This window comes from Protopterus annectens, chromosome 7.part0, assembly GCF_019279795.1.
Source record: "Protopterus annectens isolate FY-2018-M chromosome 7.part0, PAN1.0, whole genome shotgun sequence".
In the NCBI taxonomy this organism is placed as follows: Eukaryota; Metazoa; Chordata; order Ceratodontiformes; family Protopteridae; genus Protopterus; species Protopterus annectens.
Window position 1 is genome coordinate 485,837,728 of NC_056739.1, and position 20,225 is coordinate 485,857,952.

General features: G+C 35.5%; 1 protein-coding gene across 1 annotated transcript in view; it reads right to left on the reverse strand.

Annotated features, from left to right (window-relative positions):
- LOC122806555 (acetylcholine receptor subunit gamma-like) overlaps nucleotides 1-20,225 on the reverse strand; it is a 645,882-nt gene that overhangs the window by 380,031 nt on the left and 245,626 nt on the right. The window contains exon 3 of the mRNA XM_044077085.1: nucleotides 1,543-1,587. Coding sequence (XP_043933020.1) covers nucleotides 1,543-1,587 — 45 coding nt within the window. The remainder of the gene's footprint in view (nucleotides 1-1,542; nucleotides 1,588-20,225) is intronic.

A 20,225-nucleotide genomic window follows, 5' to 3' on the forward strand; every position in this document is an offset into this window, starting at 1 on the left:
ATTGCACAAATGTCAGCATCTTCCAGGGTTATGAATGCTTGCAACGAGTGCAGTTTCATGTTTAGACTCCTAGTGTTTAGCAGCATGACCTTTAATTTGCATCTCAAATTACCAAAATACATAGCATCACTCTTAGATGGATTGATATTAAGACTCATTTTATTTAACCATTCAGATAGTTCAGACACATATGAATTGAAAGATAATTAATCTGACAATAATTGTAAAAATGCCCCAATGGTAATGTCACCAGTATATTTAGATTGCCAAAAGTGATATTAATAAGCAAAAATGAAAATACAACGGCCCCTTTGAAACACCAGTAGCAATCTCTGACCAATTTGAAAAGTGGCCCTGAACATTAACATGTTGACATTTATGTCCAAGCCAACACCTATCTTATCCCATAATGTAAAGATTTATGTTATGCTTAATGAGCTTCACCAGGCAGCCGCCAGAAATGCCTGGTTGATTGTTCATTCCTTGTGCCCTATCCAGTCCCACATTACATCCCTGGGGAATTTCCCCTCCACACCGGGAGGAGTTAGTCTTTTTGATCGCCTTAACTATTGCTGAACTAGAGGTGGTGACTGTCACACACCTAGAAGCCATCATCTGCAACCAACAAGGATTTCTGATTTCTGTTTCTGCAGCCCAGACTGCTCCTGCATGTTTAACATGCAATGCATGCAAACGCCAACCCACTGAGTGCCAGCTCTGCATCTGCATTGCAGCCTTACAATACGCTACCTTTGCACAGGCTCAGCTGATAGTTGTGCACCTAGGTTCGAGCCTTCTGGTGACCACATGAGAATGCTGCTGCAGTGAAATGAGTTCATCACACACTCAGTCCTACCTTATCAGACTCCATTGTTTTACTCTAGCCACAAGTGCTTTCATCATAGTGGAGGCTTCAAACTGTACACCAGCAGAACTATCTTATTTGTTGAATCTCAACAGTAGTAGCAGCAGCAGTTGGTCTGTTATTCACTGTATTGGCAGCCTGGGTTTGTGATGGAGTTGAAATATTGCAGGAGGGAACTGAAATTCTGTGTCTTGTTCTTTTCTCCTTTGTCATGGAGAATGTTGTCTTCAGTATCCTCCCTCCTTTCCTTTGAGTAACTGCAGGTGGATGTGCAACTGACAGAGGGCAGAAGAGACAATGGTCAGAGGTAAAAGGACCACATGTTCTCAGCATGTGATATTTTCCTTAATATGTATAGTTGTTTGACTCTTAGAAATGCAAAATAAACTATCCCTTAGAAATGCAAAATAAACTATCCCTTAGAAATGCACAGAAATCACCCAAGTTGCATGCGATGATACCCCTGTTCTTCTGGCAGGCCTCTTCTCCCCATTACACCAGATACTGGCCATCCAGAGTAGGCTTAAATTCCCCAAAGGGGCGAGCAACTCTTTTACATTCTGATGAGAAAGCTGATGGAGAAAAGGTTGGTCCTATAAAGCTGAATGGAAGTACTAGTGAGGAAAGGTGACAGCATGACAGAAAAAATGTGTAGGCAAGTAAAAAATATAACTTACAATTTCAATCCAGACGTTGGTAGTCAAAGCCTCTTCCTTCGCATCCTGTTGGGAGAAAAACAGAAAGAACTGCAATCAGTGTGGAAAAAGCAGCAAAGAAAAGTTGTCAGTAGTTATTTGAGACATAGGATATGATCTCTAGCATGACTTCTTCACTGTGTAGCCTTCACTATAATATTTAATTGTAGGACATAGTCAGCATTTATTTTATTACAACTCAGAAGACAATGAAAAGTCACATGCATACCTTTATATTTCCTTTTCATTTAATTATTTTTTATTACTTTCTGTATTCTATAGTGTGTATTCTGTATTCTGTTTCTGCATTAAATTGTTTCTATATTTTTACCTGGTTAGTGAAGTACTTTATGTAACTTTACACATTCTATTAACTATGCTAAATATACAGTCTGAATATGTACTCCCAGGCAGGGTTTGCAGTTGGTCTTGATCAGTGTCCTACCCTGGTTTACAAATTCAGACAAAATAAATACATATATAAACCAAAAAAAAAAAGAATAAATAAATAAGTCATGTCCAGACCTACTCTAAACAGCCTTGCTAGTAGTGGAGAAAGATATACACAGACAGAAAATGTGCTTTAAAGAAAAAGAAAATACCATCCTTCTTAGCTGTGCCATCTAAAATTGTGCTCTTTATAACAAAATCCAAGTCAGGTGATAATTTATTACTTTTTTGAAGCTATGTCTAAATGTTTGACACAGGACATTAAATGTTTGACACAGGACATTTTATAGGCAACTTTGTCTCACTCAACAAAACACTGTTCCTAACTTATCTATGGACAGCCGAGTACTTTATACTTAATAGCTGTCCTTACAGCTCGCTGAAAAGATGTAGTAATAATATGAAGTCTTCCAATGTCATGAAAATATGTAAACAGACTAAGGGATAACTTGTGTGATCAAACAGTTAAACATTCAGCTGGGGAGGAGGCAGGGACATTCCTAGTCATAAACACTGGGTTAATCTCTAGAGAATTTCACTCACAATCTGATTTGTATTCAATTAAATAATAAGTTTTGACAAAACTGGAAAAATATGGTAAAGTTCAATTTTATCCTATATGGTTGTACATTTAGTTTCAAATGAAAAGAGATTCTCATGAACATTCTCATTTTAACTGCCTACCCACCTTGCTGGCTTTCTGAGCTGCAGAAGCAATTCACTCTTTATGGGTAGGAGTGTGTTATGTGACATTTAACTACCTATAATAACAGATGTTAAATCCACTGAACAGCATTTAGACAACCCAAACAAATGAAACATTACAAAATAAATGCTGACAAGGTACCGGCTCCCTCAGAAAGAGTACGACAACTGGATAAAAAAACCCCACTTATTTTAATAAAACAAAAAACAGTAAAGATTAAACGCTTTCATCCACAGCAATGTGGACTTCATCAAAATAATTTCTGTAATCAAGTAAATCTTTAAATACAACTTTTTTGGGTGCCAATAATACTAATTAATTAATTAATTAAAATAATTAAAATACATTCATTTAAAGTAACATATACATTCATTTGAACTAAGCAGCACAATGTTAAAATAAATACAATTACCCAAATCATCCAGATCTATTCTAACACATCCAATATTTAAATATATTCATACTCCTAACTACATGGGCCAACATTATTTAAAAAAGATGTAAACAGTTACGTGTAAAAAAATATAAAAAAAAATTAATACATATTTATATCTCTACAGTCACATTAAAAGATCTAAAAAAACTTCATATATTTAATCTTACATTTGTAACTGTAAAATAGGTTTAATTGTTATACGATCACTTAATCCAGGTTCATTTGAAGCGACAGTTAATAATTGCCATTTCACTTCCCTTTGTCCTAATAATGCCTTATAATTCCCCCCTCTTTGTCCCAATTTAACCTGTTCTAATATGGCAAATCTAAAAAAGTGACCATCCCCAAATTTGTCCATATGTCTGTATAGGGCATTACTACTTTCATTTTTTCTAATATTATATAAATGAAGACGCTGTCCGGTTCGATTCTCAGCTAGAGCATCTTCCGCGTGGAGACATTCGTGAATGGGGGTACCTTCGTTGAAGGTTGTGCATCAGGGCTGGTAACTTGGAATGTAAAAATCAACTACCAATCATTAGCGGACCGGAGTTCCGCTGTGGCAACCCCTAACCTAGAAAAGCCGAAAGACACAAAAAAAATATAAATGAACATAAATTCTTTTTGTGTTTGTAACTTAGGACAAACAAAAACTTCCTTCCCACTCTCAAAACTTAAACCACCTTCCCAGTCACTACCCTAATCTGTACTCCCACCCTCTGAGACTCTGTCCTGTAATGGCTGCCGCAGTCACCTCATTCAGACTTGAATAATGTGTTTGGGGATGGTGCGGCAGCTGCTTGACTGAACTTATATTCATACTGAAGCTTGAGTGGCAGCCTGTATGAGCAATGTGCCCTGGCTTCGAGACTGTGATCTTCAAGAGCTTGGGACTTGAGCATACTACATCCAGTCTAAGATAGTGGAGTGACAAGGCTTTAAAGAAAAGATATCCCTGACAAGCTGTGGGAACAAAATGGTTCTGGATGAAATACACAGTTTATTTTAATAGCTTATGTATATTTCCTGCCTGTTTCAGTTGTCACACTTTTAGCACATTTGTTTTTGTCAAACCTGAAACATAAGCTGTTTATTTTATATTTGTATTATAGTCGTTTAAAATGTTAAGGCTTTTTGTTGTGTGTTTATTCCATCTTAAACATGATATTTCAGTGTATTGTAATTCTTGTTTACTTTTGAAATAATAAAAAGATATTTGACAAAAAAAAAACTATGGTAAGAGCTGAAAGCTGTGCAGAAACATTAATACTGCTCCCGCACTTCAGTTTTCAGAAAGCATTAATACTTCTCCCACACATGAATGTGCAGAAGGCATTGCTACTCCTCCTGCACAGTGGTATTCAGCAAACATTAATACTGTTTGCATGCATGGATGTGCAGAAAGCATTAATACTGCTCTTGCACATCACTGTGCAGTAAAGATTAATACTGATCCCACACATGTATGTATAAAGGCATTAATAATACTCCTATGAACGAGTCTGCAGAAAATATTAATACTGCTCCCACACATGGATGTGCAGAAAACATTAATACTTCTTCCACATATGGATATTCTGTCAAAATGAAATCTAAACCAATGCATAGAAGATTAATAACAGTTTATATGGAAGCAGAGCAGTCACTATGTAAAACTAAATGGAGTGATGTGTTCAGTGGAAAAACTGTAGAAGGAATGTGAAAAGTTTTGAAACAGAAATTGTTTGAATGCAAAAATAAAAACAATGTTTAACATCAGGATCAAGGCACATGACGTTAGGAATATTTCCATAAGACAAGATACTTGATTAAAGTGAGAGACAAAAAATATAAGAAATGGAAAAGAGGCAAACTACAACTTTGAAAACTGAAATAAGCTGGGCAAACAAATTAAGCATAGTGTGAGACAAGATTGAGACAAGATCAAGAAAAAAATTGAAGAAAATGTATATAAAGATAATGATTATAATAGGAAACCATTTTATAGATACATAAAATGTGGAAGGAGTAAAGGCATACAAACTATTAAACTGAGTGTAGATTTTAAAATTTATTCTGAGACATAACAGATTATAGATACATTTACAAAATCTTATGCAAAACAGTTTGGCTCCACAAAGGGGGTGATAAGTAGCCCTAATGACATCCAGGCATCCTCAGATACTGAAATCAAATTAGATTATATTGAAAAAGAACTATGCAAATTGGATCCAAACAAAGAACAGGAAGAAGACGGAATTAGTAATCATGACCTGAGAATACTTCTGCAAGAAGTTACAGTACCATTATATCTATTATTTACAAGGTCATATAAATATGGGGAGATTCCTCAAGATTGGGGACATGTGCTTATTAAACTTTTCTCTAAGGGAAACAACCCAGAGCCATAAAGACCATTAAGTCTACTTTCATGCAGTGGAAAAATAATGGAGAAGGTAATATTGGATAAGTTAGTGTCAGAATTGGAAAGGGTGGGACTTGAAACCATATATTAGCATGCATACATTGAAAATAGATCTGTTATTACCTGTAACATGATGTTCAATAACAATATAATAACAGCTATGAATGAAAAATTGTGCTGTGATGTAATTTATATAGATTTAATTTCAGCATTTGACAGGGTCATACACAAAACACTGATCAATACATTAAAACAACTAGAAATGTACTCTTGATAATATGGATAGCTGCATGGCTTACAAATAAGACATGGCAAGTATCATAAAGCAAATGGACAGGTGAAATTCTTGGTTACAGTCAAGGTGTCCCATAAGGCTCTGTCTTAGACCCTTATTTATTTAGAATGTATCTTTCACCTCTATCTTTTTTCATTTGAGGTGTTCTACAGTCTGTATGCAGATGACCTGAAATTTGGTAAACTGATTACATGTGTTACAGATAGGGTATGTCTGCAAAAGAACTTGACTAAATTGACCATTTGGGCACAGGGGAATAGTATGCTGATAAATACATCAAAAACTAAGCACATGAGATTTGGAGGACATAAATTGAAAGGTGAATATTTAATAAAGCACACAGTGATTGCAACTGTAGATTCATTTAAGGACTTGGGTATATAGGTAGATCCATTTGTGTGTTGTTCTAATCATATTAACCAATTGGCTAATGATAGTTATAGAACTATAGGTTGTATAAAAAGCTTTATAAAGTCTAGGAAATCAGAAATGATGACGTCATTGTTTGTTAGTTGCAGTAGAACCAAACTTGAGTATGAAATAACAATATGAAAACTTATAAGAAAACAAGCATGAGTAAACTGGAAAGAGTACAATTGAAATATACCAAGGGCATCCATGGATGTGAAAATGTAAGTTATAATTAAAGACTAAAATATCTGAACTTGTACATGTCTCATATAGATATTTAAGAGGAGACCTTATGCAGGTATATATGGTATTTAGAGACAACTACCTCTGGGAATGTTTGGGGTTAAAAAATGTACAAGATAATCATCAGATAACCTATGTAGAAGATTCTATAGGAATGAGAATGTACTAATTGGTTCTCTGACAGAGTAGCTGATGCATGGAACAGACTGCCAAATTACATTAAAGCAAGTACTAGTTTAGATATTTTTAAGAACGTCCTAGGCATTTAATGTGGGAATAACTGTTTTGGTATATCATCAGAATAGAAGGGCATTAATGCCTGTGCATTGAAATATTTGTTTGTATGTATGTATGTATGTATGTATGTATACAAAACATTAATAGTCCTCCAACATAATGGTTTGCAGAAAGTATTAGCAATGCTTCCAAATATGGGTGAGCAGAAGCCATCAGTACTCCTCCCATCCATGGAGATTTAGAAAGCATTGACACTTGTGCATACAAGGGTATGTAGAAATCACTTCTACTTCTTCCATTCATGGCCATGCAGAAAGCATTAATACTACTGTCATCTGCAGGCATGCAGAAAGCATGAACATTACTTCCATTCATAAGGAAGGAGAAACCAGTAATATTGTTCACAACTCCATGCTTCGTGAGTTTCCCCTGTTAATCTATGGCTTATAGCAGCTATTTACTGTTATCTGTAATACTGTAGAAATTTAGGAGATGATCATATAGAAAGCACCTTCCCATAATTAATTATTTATTGATCAGTTTGTTGCCTGTGTAATTGTATTGCAAGCACTAGCAGTGTTCTTTTTTCACAGAAGACCATAAGAGTCACTGAGTAATATGCAGTAAGATAGTCTTCAGAAAAACTAACAAACAAGGTATGAAAGGGATGTGAAAAGACAATGGCAATCCATCAGATATGCCACCAAACATGTAACTAGATATACAAACCAAAATAAAAGGGGTATGGCTGTGGATTTCAAATGTAAACACACAAAGTTAACCTATAGCAGTCAGGAACAGTGCTAAATAAAGCAGAAGGAAACAGCAAATGGAATTCAGAATAGCAAAGGCAAAAATGCACAAAGAATAGACCGTCTTTTTATTTATTCTTTAACTGAATTTCTAAATCAGATAAAGCCCAGACAGGTGCAACCTAATTGCAATGGAACATGAGGGAGACTAGATTAAAATAATGAAAGATTGCATTAACAGTAGTAGCTAACAGTAGCAAAAACGTGTGGAAAAGTACCAAACAGAAGCACAGTAAATTGACCCAATGTAACATGCAATGAATGTAGAGGAATAAAGCTAATTCATATTGGATCATATTTACAAAAGATAGTTCCTTACCACACTGCTAGAACTGGATGGTATTTCCATGGCTTTCAACCAGTAGGCTATGGTCAACAGGATCTAGACAGCTTAGTATCTAAAAGTTTCCCAGGTTACTCACGCATGCTACGTATCTATAATTCTGTTCAAAGAAGGAGACAGACCCTGTCCTCAATTCTGCTAGCCTGTGCTATTGTGGAGCAACAGGTAATTCTATATATAAAGTTATAACAACAGTGGCAGCAACAGCAATAAGAAAAAACAGCAAAAGATAGCATTTCAGACCCTGTCTGGATTAAGGCATGAAGAAGGTGGGAGGGTTTGTTGACAAAAATGGAAATTCCTATCCAGATCTAATGTTATAATAAGTATATAAGTTTGGCACCTGAGATAGGGAGTTCCTTCTTCACTAACCTGTGCAACAGAGTCCAAGTCTTGTAAATAGTCCCCTGTTGTGGATATGAAGCTTGTAAACAGTCCCCTGTTGTGGATATGAAGCTTGTAAACAGTCCCCTGTTGTGGATAGATATGAAGTATAACCAGGACTTCAATATCATATCCAGCTAATAGTGTCTTGTGTATTAAGTGAAACCCATGAAGCAGCTCCATAAATATTGTCCAAGGATGCATTCCTGAAAAGGCTTAGAAGGTAGGTAGGCACTGCTTTAGTTCAGTGGGGTATAGGTTCAGAAGGTAAAGGTTTACTGTATTTTGGACAGTAGAATTTAATAACATTGGATAGTTCATTTAACAACATTTTAAAAACTTTATAGCCAAATTTCTTTTTGGAAAATTAAACAAATAGCCAGAAATATTTTCAAATGGATTTACTGCTATCCCAGTAAATTCTGAGCTGCTGTGCACATCTATACATGTCGGAATCTCCATTTCTGCCTTTATAGATTCTGAAGCTGGTCCAGCCGGGATACAGAAGGCAGTGTAAAACAATTCCTATTTTTAGGGATTCCTCCTTATCAGCCAGACCAAATCCTTCTCTTCCCTTGTGTGATATACCACTTGCTGTCTCTGGCTGACTTGAGGTTTTTAACATGAAAAACGGTTTACTGATTGCTTTGACCTCTGCAAGAAGGGCCAAGAAAAGGATTTTATTGAAGAATGTTTTTAGTGCCACAGAGGGAAAGTGCCTGGAAACCAGTTCTGGGTTCATTCTTCCCTGAATCAGTTTGTGATAGACCCCAAGTTCAAAATGCTTTCACTGCACAACCTTTTACCCCTTCTTCCTCTTGAGATTTTGGTTGCCTTAGATTTAAAATATGCATGTCACCACATTCTTATTTATCCAGATTTCAGGTATTTTTTAAAGTTTTGTGTGTCTGAATCACATTTTCAATTCTCTGCCTTACCTTCTGGGTTATCCAAGAGTGTTCACAAAGTGTCATTAGCCCATTGCAGACTACAGACTCTACATTTTTCCATACTTAGATAACTTGCTTATCTTTGCAGAGTATTTTTCAAAATGTCAGGAATCTCTTACTTGAATGAGAGCTCTACACAGTCTGGGATTCCAAGAGAACATTCAAAAGTGTTTTTTGACTCCATCACACAGGTTTGTTTTTTCTGGGATGTCTGCTATATACCTCAGTACAAAGACCTTTTCTTCCACAAGAAGAAAAACAGATATGTATTTAACTCTATTCCAGGGGTTTTCCACCCAGACGTCTGCTAGTGCAAAGAAATACCCAAGGATTCTGGGTCTCTTACCATCCATGATTCTCATGATGCCTCTTGCAAGACTCTATATGAGAAGGATACAATGGTATATGAAGTCTTTTTGGTCCCTTAGTTTTTCAAATTCTGGTTCTGGGATTCGTGAAAAGAGAGATCACTTAGGGGGGGACATCAAATATCTCTGAATCCAGACAACAATTAGTGTAAGTAGGAGCACAGGCTGTAACGTGTGTCTTAGTGTGGATAACTTTAATGTTAGGTTAAGTTATGCCTGTTTGAGAAGCTGTTGAGTTGGGACAATTGTGCCTATCGGGAGGGTTAAACTTCATTATTTGAAGATGACATAGTTTAGTGTGTTTGTTTTAAGTTATGGGGATCTTATGGAGGTATGTTTTTTGTTTTGTTCAAAGATTTTCATTAAAACAAAAATGCTTATAAAATGTGATACAGGTTCAAAAGATGATGCCAAGAAATGACTGTATAAGAGTTCAACCTGCCAAACATCAATGGGTGCATGTAACACAAATGCTATAAATAGACATTTATAAAAGTTGTTATATATAATAGGTGGGAATAATAACTTTCTGTCATCATGGCTACACTAAACATATTATTTTGGAATGTGAACAGCTAGACAGGCATAAAGAAAAAGGTAAGAGTATTAAATTATATTAAGAAAAGCAGAGTACAAATAGAAATGATACAGGAGACACATTTGGAAAGAAGTGAGCATGTGAATTTGATAAAGAAAAGATTTCAGGATGGATATTTAACAGAACATCAGGGACAAAGGAAAAGGGGGGTACTTATACTAATTGCTAGTGGTGTTCCAATAGTGATAGAAGAGGTTAAAAAGGATAATAATAGTAGATTTGTGGTAATAAGGGGCTACTGGCAAGGTAGGAGGATTACGCTGGCATGTATTTAAATTCCACCTAAAACTGCTATTATGGAGCTTAAAAATTTGGAGAAATAATCAATTTTCAACTGAGAATGTTACTTACAGGTGGGGACTAGAACTTTATTTGCAACAGTGAGGATGTGTCTGGGGGGGGGGGCTTAAAAGGGAAAGTACAACAAATAAGGTTAGATTTCTGAAAAAATATATGAAAATATTTGCTATGGAAGACGTGACTTCAATAGTAGGATCTCTGAAAAAAATTTACATATTATTCATAGAGGTACAATAACTGGCTTGATTAGAAAGAAATTATATTTCACAGGAATATGTACATTTAATTAAAAGCTTTGCCACCCCTTCAGTAACTATTTCTGATAAAAATGCAGGGTAATTAAGTAATGATGAGACACTGGCACTCCCCCACCTCCCTTAAAAATAGAGGAATTTAAGGAATGGGTAGTGGAAATTATTTGAGAGCTATTGGAGAAGATAGAAATTTCTTCAAAAGTCATAGCTAGTGAGGGGAATAACATGAAATGGGGTTTAAAAATAGGGTAGAAATAAAAGAAAAAAGATATATGGTTAAGAAGTAAAAATTGTTATTTAGAGGGACTGACAAAGGTTAAAGTATTGCAGAATAAGGGGAATCTCACAGAAGAAGAAGAGAAGCAACTGCAGAGTGCTAAAGAGAAAATAAGAGAAAATCTAGATAATATGTATGAGTTTAGAAAGATTGCTATTAAGCAACTGTTTTTTTTATAATAACTCCAGAGCACAAAATATCTTAGCACAATGACTTAGACAACAAAAAGTAGAAAGAACTGTTTACAAACTTAGGGAGCATATAACAAGCAAAATAACTAGAGTTCCTGTAGCATTATTACAGATATTTCAGAATGTTTTATGAAAGATTGTATAAAGCAGAGGAATGTGGAAATCAAGAGAAAGTATAAATGGAAATATTTATGGAAGATTTAAGTATACCAAGGTTAAAGGTAGAAGAGGTTCAATCAACAACTAGCAATTAAATAACAGGAGATGAGATAAAACAGTGATATATAATCAATCTGCAGGGACGTTGCTAGGAATAGATGACATTCCTGTGGAAGTTTGGATACTAGGAGGGAAGAAAATGATATGACCTGCAAGGTTTTGTTTAACAGTGTTTTAAAATGAGGCGAAACTCCAACATTCTGGAAGAAAGCTGTGGTGGCTGTATTACCTAAAGATGGTAAATACCCATCAGACCCATTTCAAGTTTAAACAATAATTATGAAGTGTTTATGTCTATAATAGGTAAAAAATGGCAAATGTGTTGCCAAAATTTTTGGATATTGCCATTGTGGCTTTGTGGAGGGTAGACAACATTAATAGAGCAATGATGACCCAGAGGGAAGCAGAATGTAAGAAACTACATTATTGTTGGTGAGTCTTGATGCAGAAAAAGCAGTCAACAGAGTAAGCTAGGATTTTATGAGTAGAGCAATTGAAGCATTTGCATGCCCTGATACAATAATAAGGTTAATTAGGAGAATATATAAGGGATCACAGGCAAAAACTTAAAGTGTGTGGGGAGTTCCTCTCTGATAAGTTGTCTGAATAGAGGTACCAGGTAAGGTTCTCCTCTATCCCCTTCATTATTTGCATTATATTTAGAGCCATTGCCAAGAAAATAAAGGTCTTAGAAATTCAAGGATATAATTTGCATGGTAATCAAAAAAAGTTGACTTTATTTGTAGCCAATATTTGTACCTGGTAAAACCAGAAAAGGACATCTCAGTGTTGTGGAACATTCTGAGACAGTTTCAGTTTTTTTCGGAATATAAAATGAATGCAGACAAAACCAAAGCTATAGCTGTAAATTGTGTACCAACACATGAACTGGTTCAGAAATACCCATATTTATGTGGACACAATAAAATAAAGTAGTTTTGAGTATGAGTTAAAAAGGATTGTTTTATGGCAGCTAAGGATATGTGGGCAGAGCTAAACAAGAGATAATATAAAAACTGAGAAACTGGAAGCCATTGTTTATGGGTTTATGGATATGGAGAACAAGATACAAACAGTGAAAATGTTTTTAGTGCATTTAGTTTTATATACAGGTCAGACATATTTTTATCAACCAGAGGAAATGTTGTGGTCAGTAATTAATAAAGAGTTGAAGGATTTTATCTGGGAAAGGAAGAGGGCAAGGGTCAAATGGGATAAGTTGATCATTCCAATAGAACAAGGTAGTTTAGGATTACCTGATTTAAAGGGATATTTTGGAGCTACACCATTGAGGCTCATATACATAACACAAGCAGAAAGCTATACTTCATAGTGGAAAGGGATGATGAAAAAGCGGGGGGGGGGATTCAAGAAATAGGGAGGGAACAGGATTTTGGATACATATCCTTAAGGAGAATAACAAGAGCCCTACAGAATATTATATTAATAAAGTAACAGAAAGTATTCTAAAAACTAAACCAATGCGAGAATGGAAAAAGGAGATTCTGCCTGTAAGGATGACTGCAATTGGGGATACAGAAAAGAAGTAAGAGTGGGTTGGAATTTACTGGGGAAAACTGGCAAAGGAATCAAGGTATTGGTAGCAACTAACTAGAGAGGGAAGGGCAATAGAAGGGGTAGAGCCCAAAAAAACATTTGAACTGCAGGCTAGGAACTGGCTTCCCTATCAGGGACTGATATCAGTGTATAGGCAAAGAGAACAAGACAGGGGAATCCTAAGTTAAAGAACTGCTCTAGTCGAGTTTTTGTTGAACCTAGAACAGAAGCTGCTGTTAAAAGGGATAATTGGTATGGCATATGAAATATTGCACAATAACTATAGGAATCAATCAGAGAAGGTTAGAAAAGATTGGGAAGAGAGATTGGTTAAGCAATGTATTGCATATGTATGACAACCAAATATACAACAAAGTCTAGAAGATATAGGATTTCTGCTTGGAAGTGTTTTCATAGCTATATGTATACATCAAACCAGACTACTAAGAATTTTTCCTCAGATAGATGGCAAATGCTGGAGGTGTGATGGGGAAAAAAGACGTATCTGGGAACATATGTTTTGGGAGTGTAATGAGTTGGCAGACTTTAAAAAATTCCTACAGAGTACTCTGTCAGAAATATTTGTGAGCAAATGGGTGTACCTAAGGAAATTATGTTTCTTGAGATGTGATACAGATCTGAATTGCCTAGACATAATAAGGCCTTGTTAAGTTTAATTCTGGTGGCTGCCAAAAAAACAATTACTAGAAAATGTAAATCAAAGTCTAAACTAACTGTGCCTGAAGTAGAAAATATTGTAACAGAGATAAAATAACCGGAAGTGGGATCTTTAGAAAAGGGTAGGAGCAAACTACATAGATAAAATGGTGATTGTGAGAAGAATACATGCAGAGTAATGTTTTAGAGGAGGAGTGAGGTTTAAGGGAAGGGAGGAATTGATCAATTTATGTAATGTTGGAATGGTGATAGTTTTATAAATTATTTATGTGATATATAATGTTTGTAACTGTGAACATGTTAACATAGGTTGTTTTCTAGTATTACAAATGTATGCTTTCCTATGTCTTAAGTGATAATTCAATAATGATGCTAATGAAAAAAATAACCTACAGCCTTCTGCACCAAAGGTAAGTCTGCTTCCTGTTGTGCCACTGAAACTGTCTGACACTGTTCCTTATAGTTTTCCATCATGTCTCTTCAGTAGTATGTGTTTCATCAAATTTCCAAATGCATCTCTACTAGATCCAGGTAAGTCTTAATTGCCCTTTATTTGTATCTTGTCAGACCCATTATAAAATATAATTCACCTTCTGGCATGTATTTGTCTAAACACTTCACATACCTTGAGACACCTCAGTGATTCATAACTAAAAACATCACTGCCCTCAAAAATCATAGTTATTAGGCAAAACTGTCAGCTTTTTCTCTGTACTCAGTCTCTTACATTCTCCACCATGGAGATATGTGCCTATTCTTTCAAGCCATGAAAGATCCAACCCTATTTGACTTATTTTTCCTTTGTAGAACTAATAGTACCTTGGTTAAAGGAACTAAGCCTTCATCAGCAGATAAATAAGACAATTCGTGTGATAAATTCATATCCCAATGTATTCCTCAGGTTTGGAACGAACTTCCAATACATGTCAAGCAGAGGGGCATCCTTGCAACCTTCAGGGTAAACTTAGATAATTGAATGGGCAGCCTTAAATTCTACCCCTGTCTATTTTGTCTTGCCCTTCTTGAAGCTAGAGGTAACTTTTGATTGTTTTTTTTTTTTTTTGCCTCGGCTTGCAATGGCCTGCAGACTGATTGCCTAGTACTTACCTATGAACCTGTAATATTACATGTTCGAATGATCACTGCTGCAGTTGCTGCTCCCTCCTTCCAACCACCTTGTCCTTCTGGTGTGCTTTTTTATGCACAGTGTAGACTTGTGTATTTTTCTTTTCTTAGCAATGTCCTCTCAGGACGTAGCCTCCCTGTCTCAGCTGGCATGAAAATTCTGAAGGGCTTGGTACCCAAACCTGTTTTTATTCAGTTCAGGTCGACCTGTCTAAACATTTGGGCTTGTGGAAGGTGCCCTGAAACTTTAGATGTTGGCTAGCTGTTATATTCTATGCAGGATATAACCTATGTAGCTTGGGCTACTATAGCAGTGATCATTCAAACCTCTACTCTTATAAGTTTACTTACACAACAGTAGTTTATAGGTAAGTGCAACTTACATAACTTTACCTTTTTGTGTATATACAGAATTCCAAAAGCAACCCGTATATCAGCATATTCTAATAGTTTCCATGTCCATTTTTTAGTTTAGAAGTACATGCTTTGGTTCAAGAAAATTGCATGGGAACTCTTGAGCTGAAATACATTTTGTATTAGCAGAACTACTTTTTCCATCAGCTGCATAACATGAAAATGATTTATTTGTGTCTCAAATGAGCAAAATCTCCTGAAAGTGAACACCATTCTGTTAAGTAGATATAAAATAGAATTACATTGCATCTAAGCAAGCTAGAAAAAAAATTCTGTTCCCTGAGCATAATGCTGCAACTGTGTATTGCAGGTTTTGATAAGAAAGCACGGCTCTAATTCATAAATGAATAAACAAAAGGATATTATGGAACATCGGTTAACCAGAAGAGGTAGAAACATGAAATAATCTGCCATTGTATTTTGACCTTGCTTTTATTACAGATTCTGTAATGAATAGGGTATTATTTGGATAAGAGAAAATTACTGAGTTACAGCAGGATATTATGGGAAACCTGCTCAGTGAATAAGAACATCTTAAATGTAACAATAAAAGCTGTCTCTATATGATGATTGCATGATATTGCTGTCAGTTTAAGAATATAAATTGTGATTGGAAAGAGTATTCCAAAAGGTACCACATAAGCTAAAAGTACTTTGTTTCATGTATATAACTTAGTCTCAATAGTCTGCCATTTTAGGTGTGCTTTAGATTTGCTTTCTAATATTTTACTAAGTTGCTAATCTATTCTGGACAATAAAACTTGCCTTTATGATATGATTTTATGTCTTAGTGAATCTACTTTGAGATAAACTTGTTCTAGATATTTACACATTTATGAGTAAATAAAATGAACGTGAAAAAAGTATTTTTGTGTGAGGCAAGTCCCTTGTATCCCTTGATGTGGGGGCTGTACCTCACATCTCCACTCCTTATATATACTAACTCCATCCAGTGTAGCACCAACACATTGAATGGGTAAATGCCCATTTAATTGGTAATTCATTTTTCTGAGGAAATAGCTGGCCAGTTGCACACTAGTAAATTTACAAATGAGTGACAATCACTCTTGTTTTAAGTACAAGCTTGTCTCTCCTTTTCTGCCTCTGCTGTATTTCTTATTTGGGAAGAAGTCACTTGGATGGCTCATCTGTCTGATTTCTGCCGTGGTGGTGTTCGGCTTTGATGGAGGATGATTTTTCTAATTTCTTTTACTTTATTTAAATACCTTTCTCAACTACTGGTGCTAATAGTCCTCATTTTGTGTTCATGCATGGTCTCAAAATAAGGTAAAAACCTTCTAGGAATGGCCTTGTCTATTCCTCAGTCAATATGACATGGACTTATTCTCTCAGAGGCAATTGTCCCAGACCAGTCTCTAAAAACAAAATTTACTAGCAGGACAGTCAATCATCTCCTTAATATCTCCTACCATCTTGAGAGTGTGCAGTTTATCTTTGAAAGAATTTTTAGTATTGCACAGTAGTCTTAATGAAAAAGATGTTCATTCATAAATTACTGTTGCAGTAGCCTAAGCTATATGGGTTATATTCTGCCTGGGATAAAACATCCGGCCAGCCTGCTAAAGCTTTGGGCACCTTCGTGCCAGGTTGGAAAGTACAAGTGGAGAAAACCAGCAATTTGGGGTTCAAAAGCTTCAGCATTTTCCTGCCACCCAAAGAGAGTGGGCTTCAGAGGATCAATGATCAGCTAACGGTTTTCCATTGCTGGGCAGATAAGTAAACTTTGGGGAGAACCTTCTATCATATGTTATTTTCTGTGAAAAAAATGTGCTGATTTCTGTGAGAAACATTATTATTTTTATGAGAAATATATTTCTAAGGAATGTCTCAAGACTGGATGGTTTGACAGACATTTACTTTCTGTTTTACATTTTTACTTTTTTGCTTATTTTTAGCACTTTTTGTGGAAAAAAACATGTACTTATTCTGTGGGCCTTACTGCATTTTAGTTGGGGTAAATATGTTTTGGGACTGTCATTGTGTATTTTGTTTGTGAGCACCACTTTTGACAGCTTACCTGTCACCAAATTGCTCTAGTGGCACTAACCAGGAATCAGGTTTCTTTCTTAATGGAACCTTGGAACAACCTACAAGTCCCACAGTTCCACCATCCTGTGGACCCAAGAAAAAAGAAAACTTTAAGGGAGCCCTTGCCAACACAGTGGGCTCAGTCTATGCATGAGCCACTGGCGGGTGACTCTGTGTTCATTATTGCTACCCAGACCATTCACTTTGTTGTCCAGATCCCTATGGTATAGCCACTTCAGCTACAATGGACTGGCGCTCGGCCACATCCTGTGTGGCTGTTCAGGTACCCTTGGTGGCATGACCGAGTCATTCCTATCAGTCTCAGAAGACAGAGAATGGTGAATGCAGCCCTGCATAGTTGGACTAAAAGACCTGGTTCGTTGGGTGAAGATCCTTGTAGGGATGCCCCTCAGAAAAAAAAAGACAAAAGGTTAAACATTCATCTTCTAGAGACTGTTTTTCTCTAGATAAGGAAGAATTTTTCAGCTTTGCTCAATGTTTATTGTAGGATATAAAACTTTTGAAGTATTACTGTAATTTTTGTGAAAAAAATAGTCAGTTCTCTCAGTTTCAGAGGATGCCTTGTCTGATGATTAGGAAAGGGCTTGGGAAAAGGCATCTTCTAGTTTTTTCTAGAATGAATAAGATGCTTCAGTGAGAGCAGACTAATATTCCAGCTTCTTTGAAGAAATGTTGCAATTTATTCCAAGTTGAATTTTCATAGCCTGCTGCTATTCTTTGTCTTTTACCAGCTTTGGAGGATGTTGTTGATATTGCTTTCAATATGCCTACCAATCAACCTACAGCCCCTATAAAGGCAGACATACTTTGTAAAGTTCCTCAGTCTTACAAATATTTGTTTTCCCATCTCAAATATGTTCCTTTAGCTATTTCTGTGTCAGATCCTGCTGCAACAAAAAAATAGTTAATGCTTATACCACTGCCTCCGGCAAGGATGGGAAAGCATTTGACAAATTTGGTAAGAGAATTTATTATCTGACACTTTAACCTTTAGAATTCTAAATTAACATTGTTACATATTAAAGTATATGTTGGCTTCCTTAGACAATATTAAGAACTTTGCATCCAGTTTTCCCTCTTCAGAAGGTTAGTCTTCTTTGAATTTTTTAATTGCTTCTATTTTCCCAGGTTTCCTAGGTTCCCATTCTGTAAAGAGATGTGACTCAAAAATCAGTCTTAACTATAGAAGTTATATCCTGCCAACAACATAATGTCTGTCCAGTGTTTCAAAGTCTTTGTTTCCCCTCACACATGTGGCTTGAATGATATTAAGAATGAGGTAGTGTTCAAAAGAACTCAAGGGATGTACACGCCATAGTTAGGTAGTGTTAAAGAGATGAATATTAATATGACTGAAAATATTTATACTGTTAGTGATGTTTTGGGAGAAGGTAGTAATAATAACAAAAATAATGATTATAGTATGTCCACTATAGAGCACAAGGTCTTTATTTCTACATATACTTTGGATAGTTGTGGTATTGTTACTATTTTATGAAAAAATTGGGTAATATTTTCTATAGATAAACAGATTTCTGGTTTGGCAGGGGATAAACCCACAGTAGTGTATAAGAAGGATAACTCTATTAAACGTTTGTTAGAAAAACCTAAAAAGGTAAAAATAAATAGACAGGTTGGGATGATCAAGTGTGGAAAGTGCCCACAATGTTCTTATATTTTAGTGAAGGACAGTATTACTGTGTAGGGAATGATACATAATTTAATAGCTCATTTTTCATGTGATTTTAAAAGAGAGTAGTGTACATAGCCTGTTGGCAATTATGTACAGCTTTCTAAATAGGTAAGACCTGCAGAAAGCTGAAAGAAAGAGTATAGGAACATCAAATGGATATTAAAAAGAAAAAAAGTCCAAATTCCTTATTTAGGCATGTAGCAGAAGATCCTACACATGTATTTAAGTTTACAGTTATCCAAGAAGTTACTAAAGATCAGTGGGGTTTTATTACAGAAGAGCATTTGAATAACTGGTACTTGAGATGTCAACTTTTTTTAAATGCTACAAGTTACCCTGGATTAAATAAATGCTGCTCTATAAATTCTGTTATGAAATTAAAACAATTAGAAGTGTAAATATCTTAGTCTTCTTACAAAATTTAATGAGATTGGGAGGTTCAAAAGTGTGTATTTTGGTGGGAACACAACAGTAACATTAATTTTTGTAAATGTTTTTTATGTGCATGATGTTTATTCATTTATTCAATTATACTAAAATCCAATGTTTATTTATTTAAATGTTTAAATATTTAAATTAGGGAGGAGCATTGTGAATGAATTTTAGGTGTTCTATTACAATCATGAAGTAATTTTAAACTTTAAGGGTGATTGATTCATTATGCAATAGGAGGAGTATTTAAACAAGTGTTTTTAATTGTGCTGATAGTACTGATGAAAGAAGTCTTTGCAACTGAGATGAAAGTGCTTAACTTTGCGGATTATTCTTGTGAATTTTTATTTTTATTAAAGTTTTGTTTATTTGGGTTTGAACTGGTTGCCTCTTGCTGCTGTATTACCACTGCTACCTCATATGGAGTTTTTGGTGTCATTGGTTCTTGTTGTCTCTGTACCAGTTTGTGGTTTGTGTTAATTTTACTTTGTTGTCAAGACTGCCTAGACTGTCACATGGCCGGAGTCTGTCAGTCTATATCTTTACAGATATTTCTTGAATTTATGTGGCAAAAGTGTACTGCTGGTGCCTTTAGTTTTGTGTTTTATTGGGATGGTGTATATTTGTGGAAGTGTAAGTATGTGTCCTGCTTGTGAACACTTTAGTGACACCTTTTCTTCCAATCAACATATTCCAGCAGCACTTACTAGGGAACAAGCTTCTTTCTGAGCAGGAACATGTATTCACCTATTGTCCTTCAGCTCTTCCTTCTGCTGTACCTAAAAAAAATAAAATTGCTAGGGAGTCTTTGCCTACAA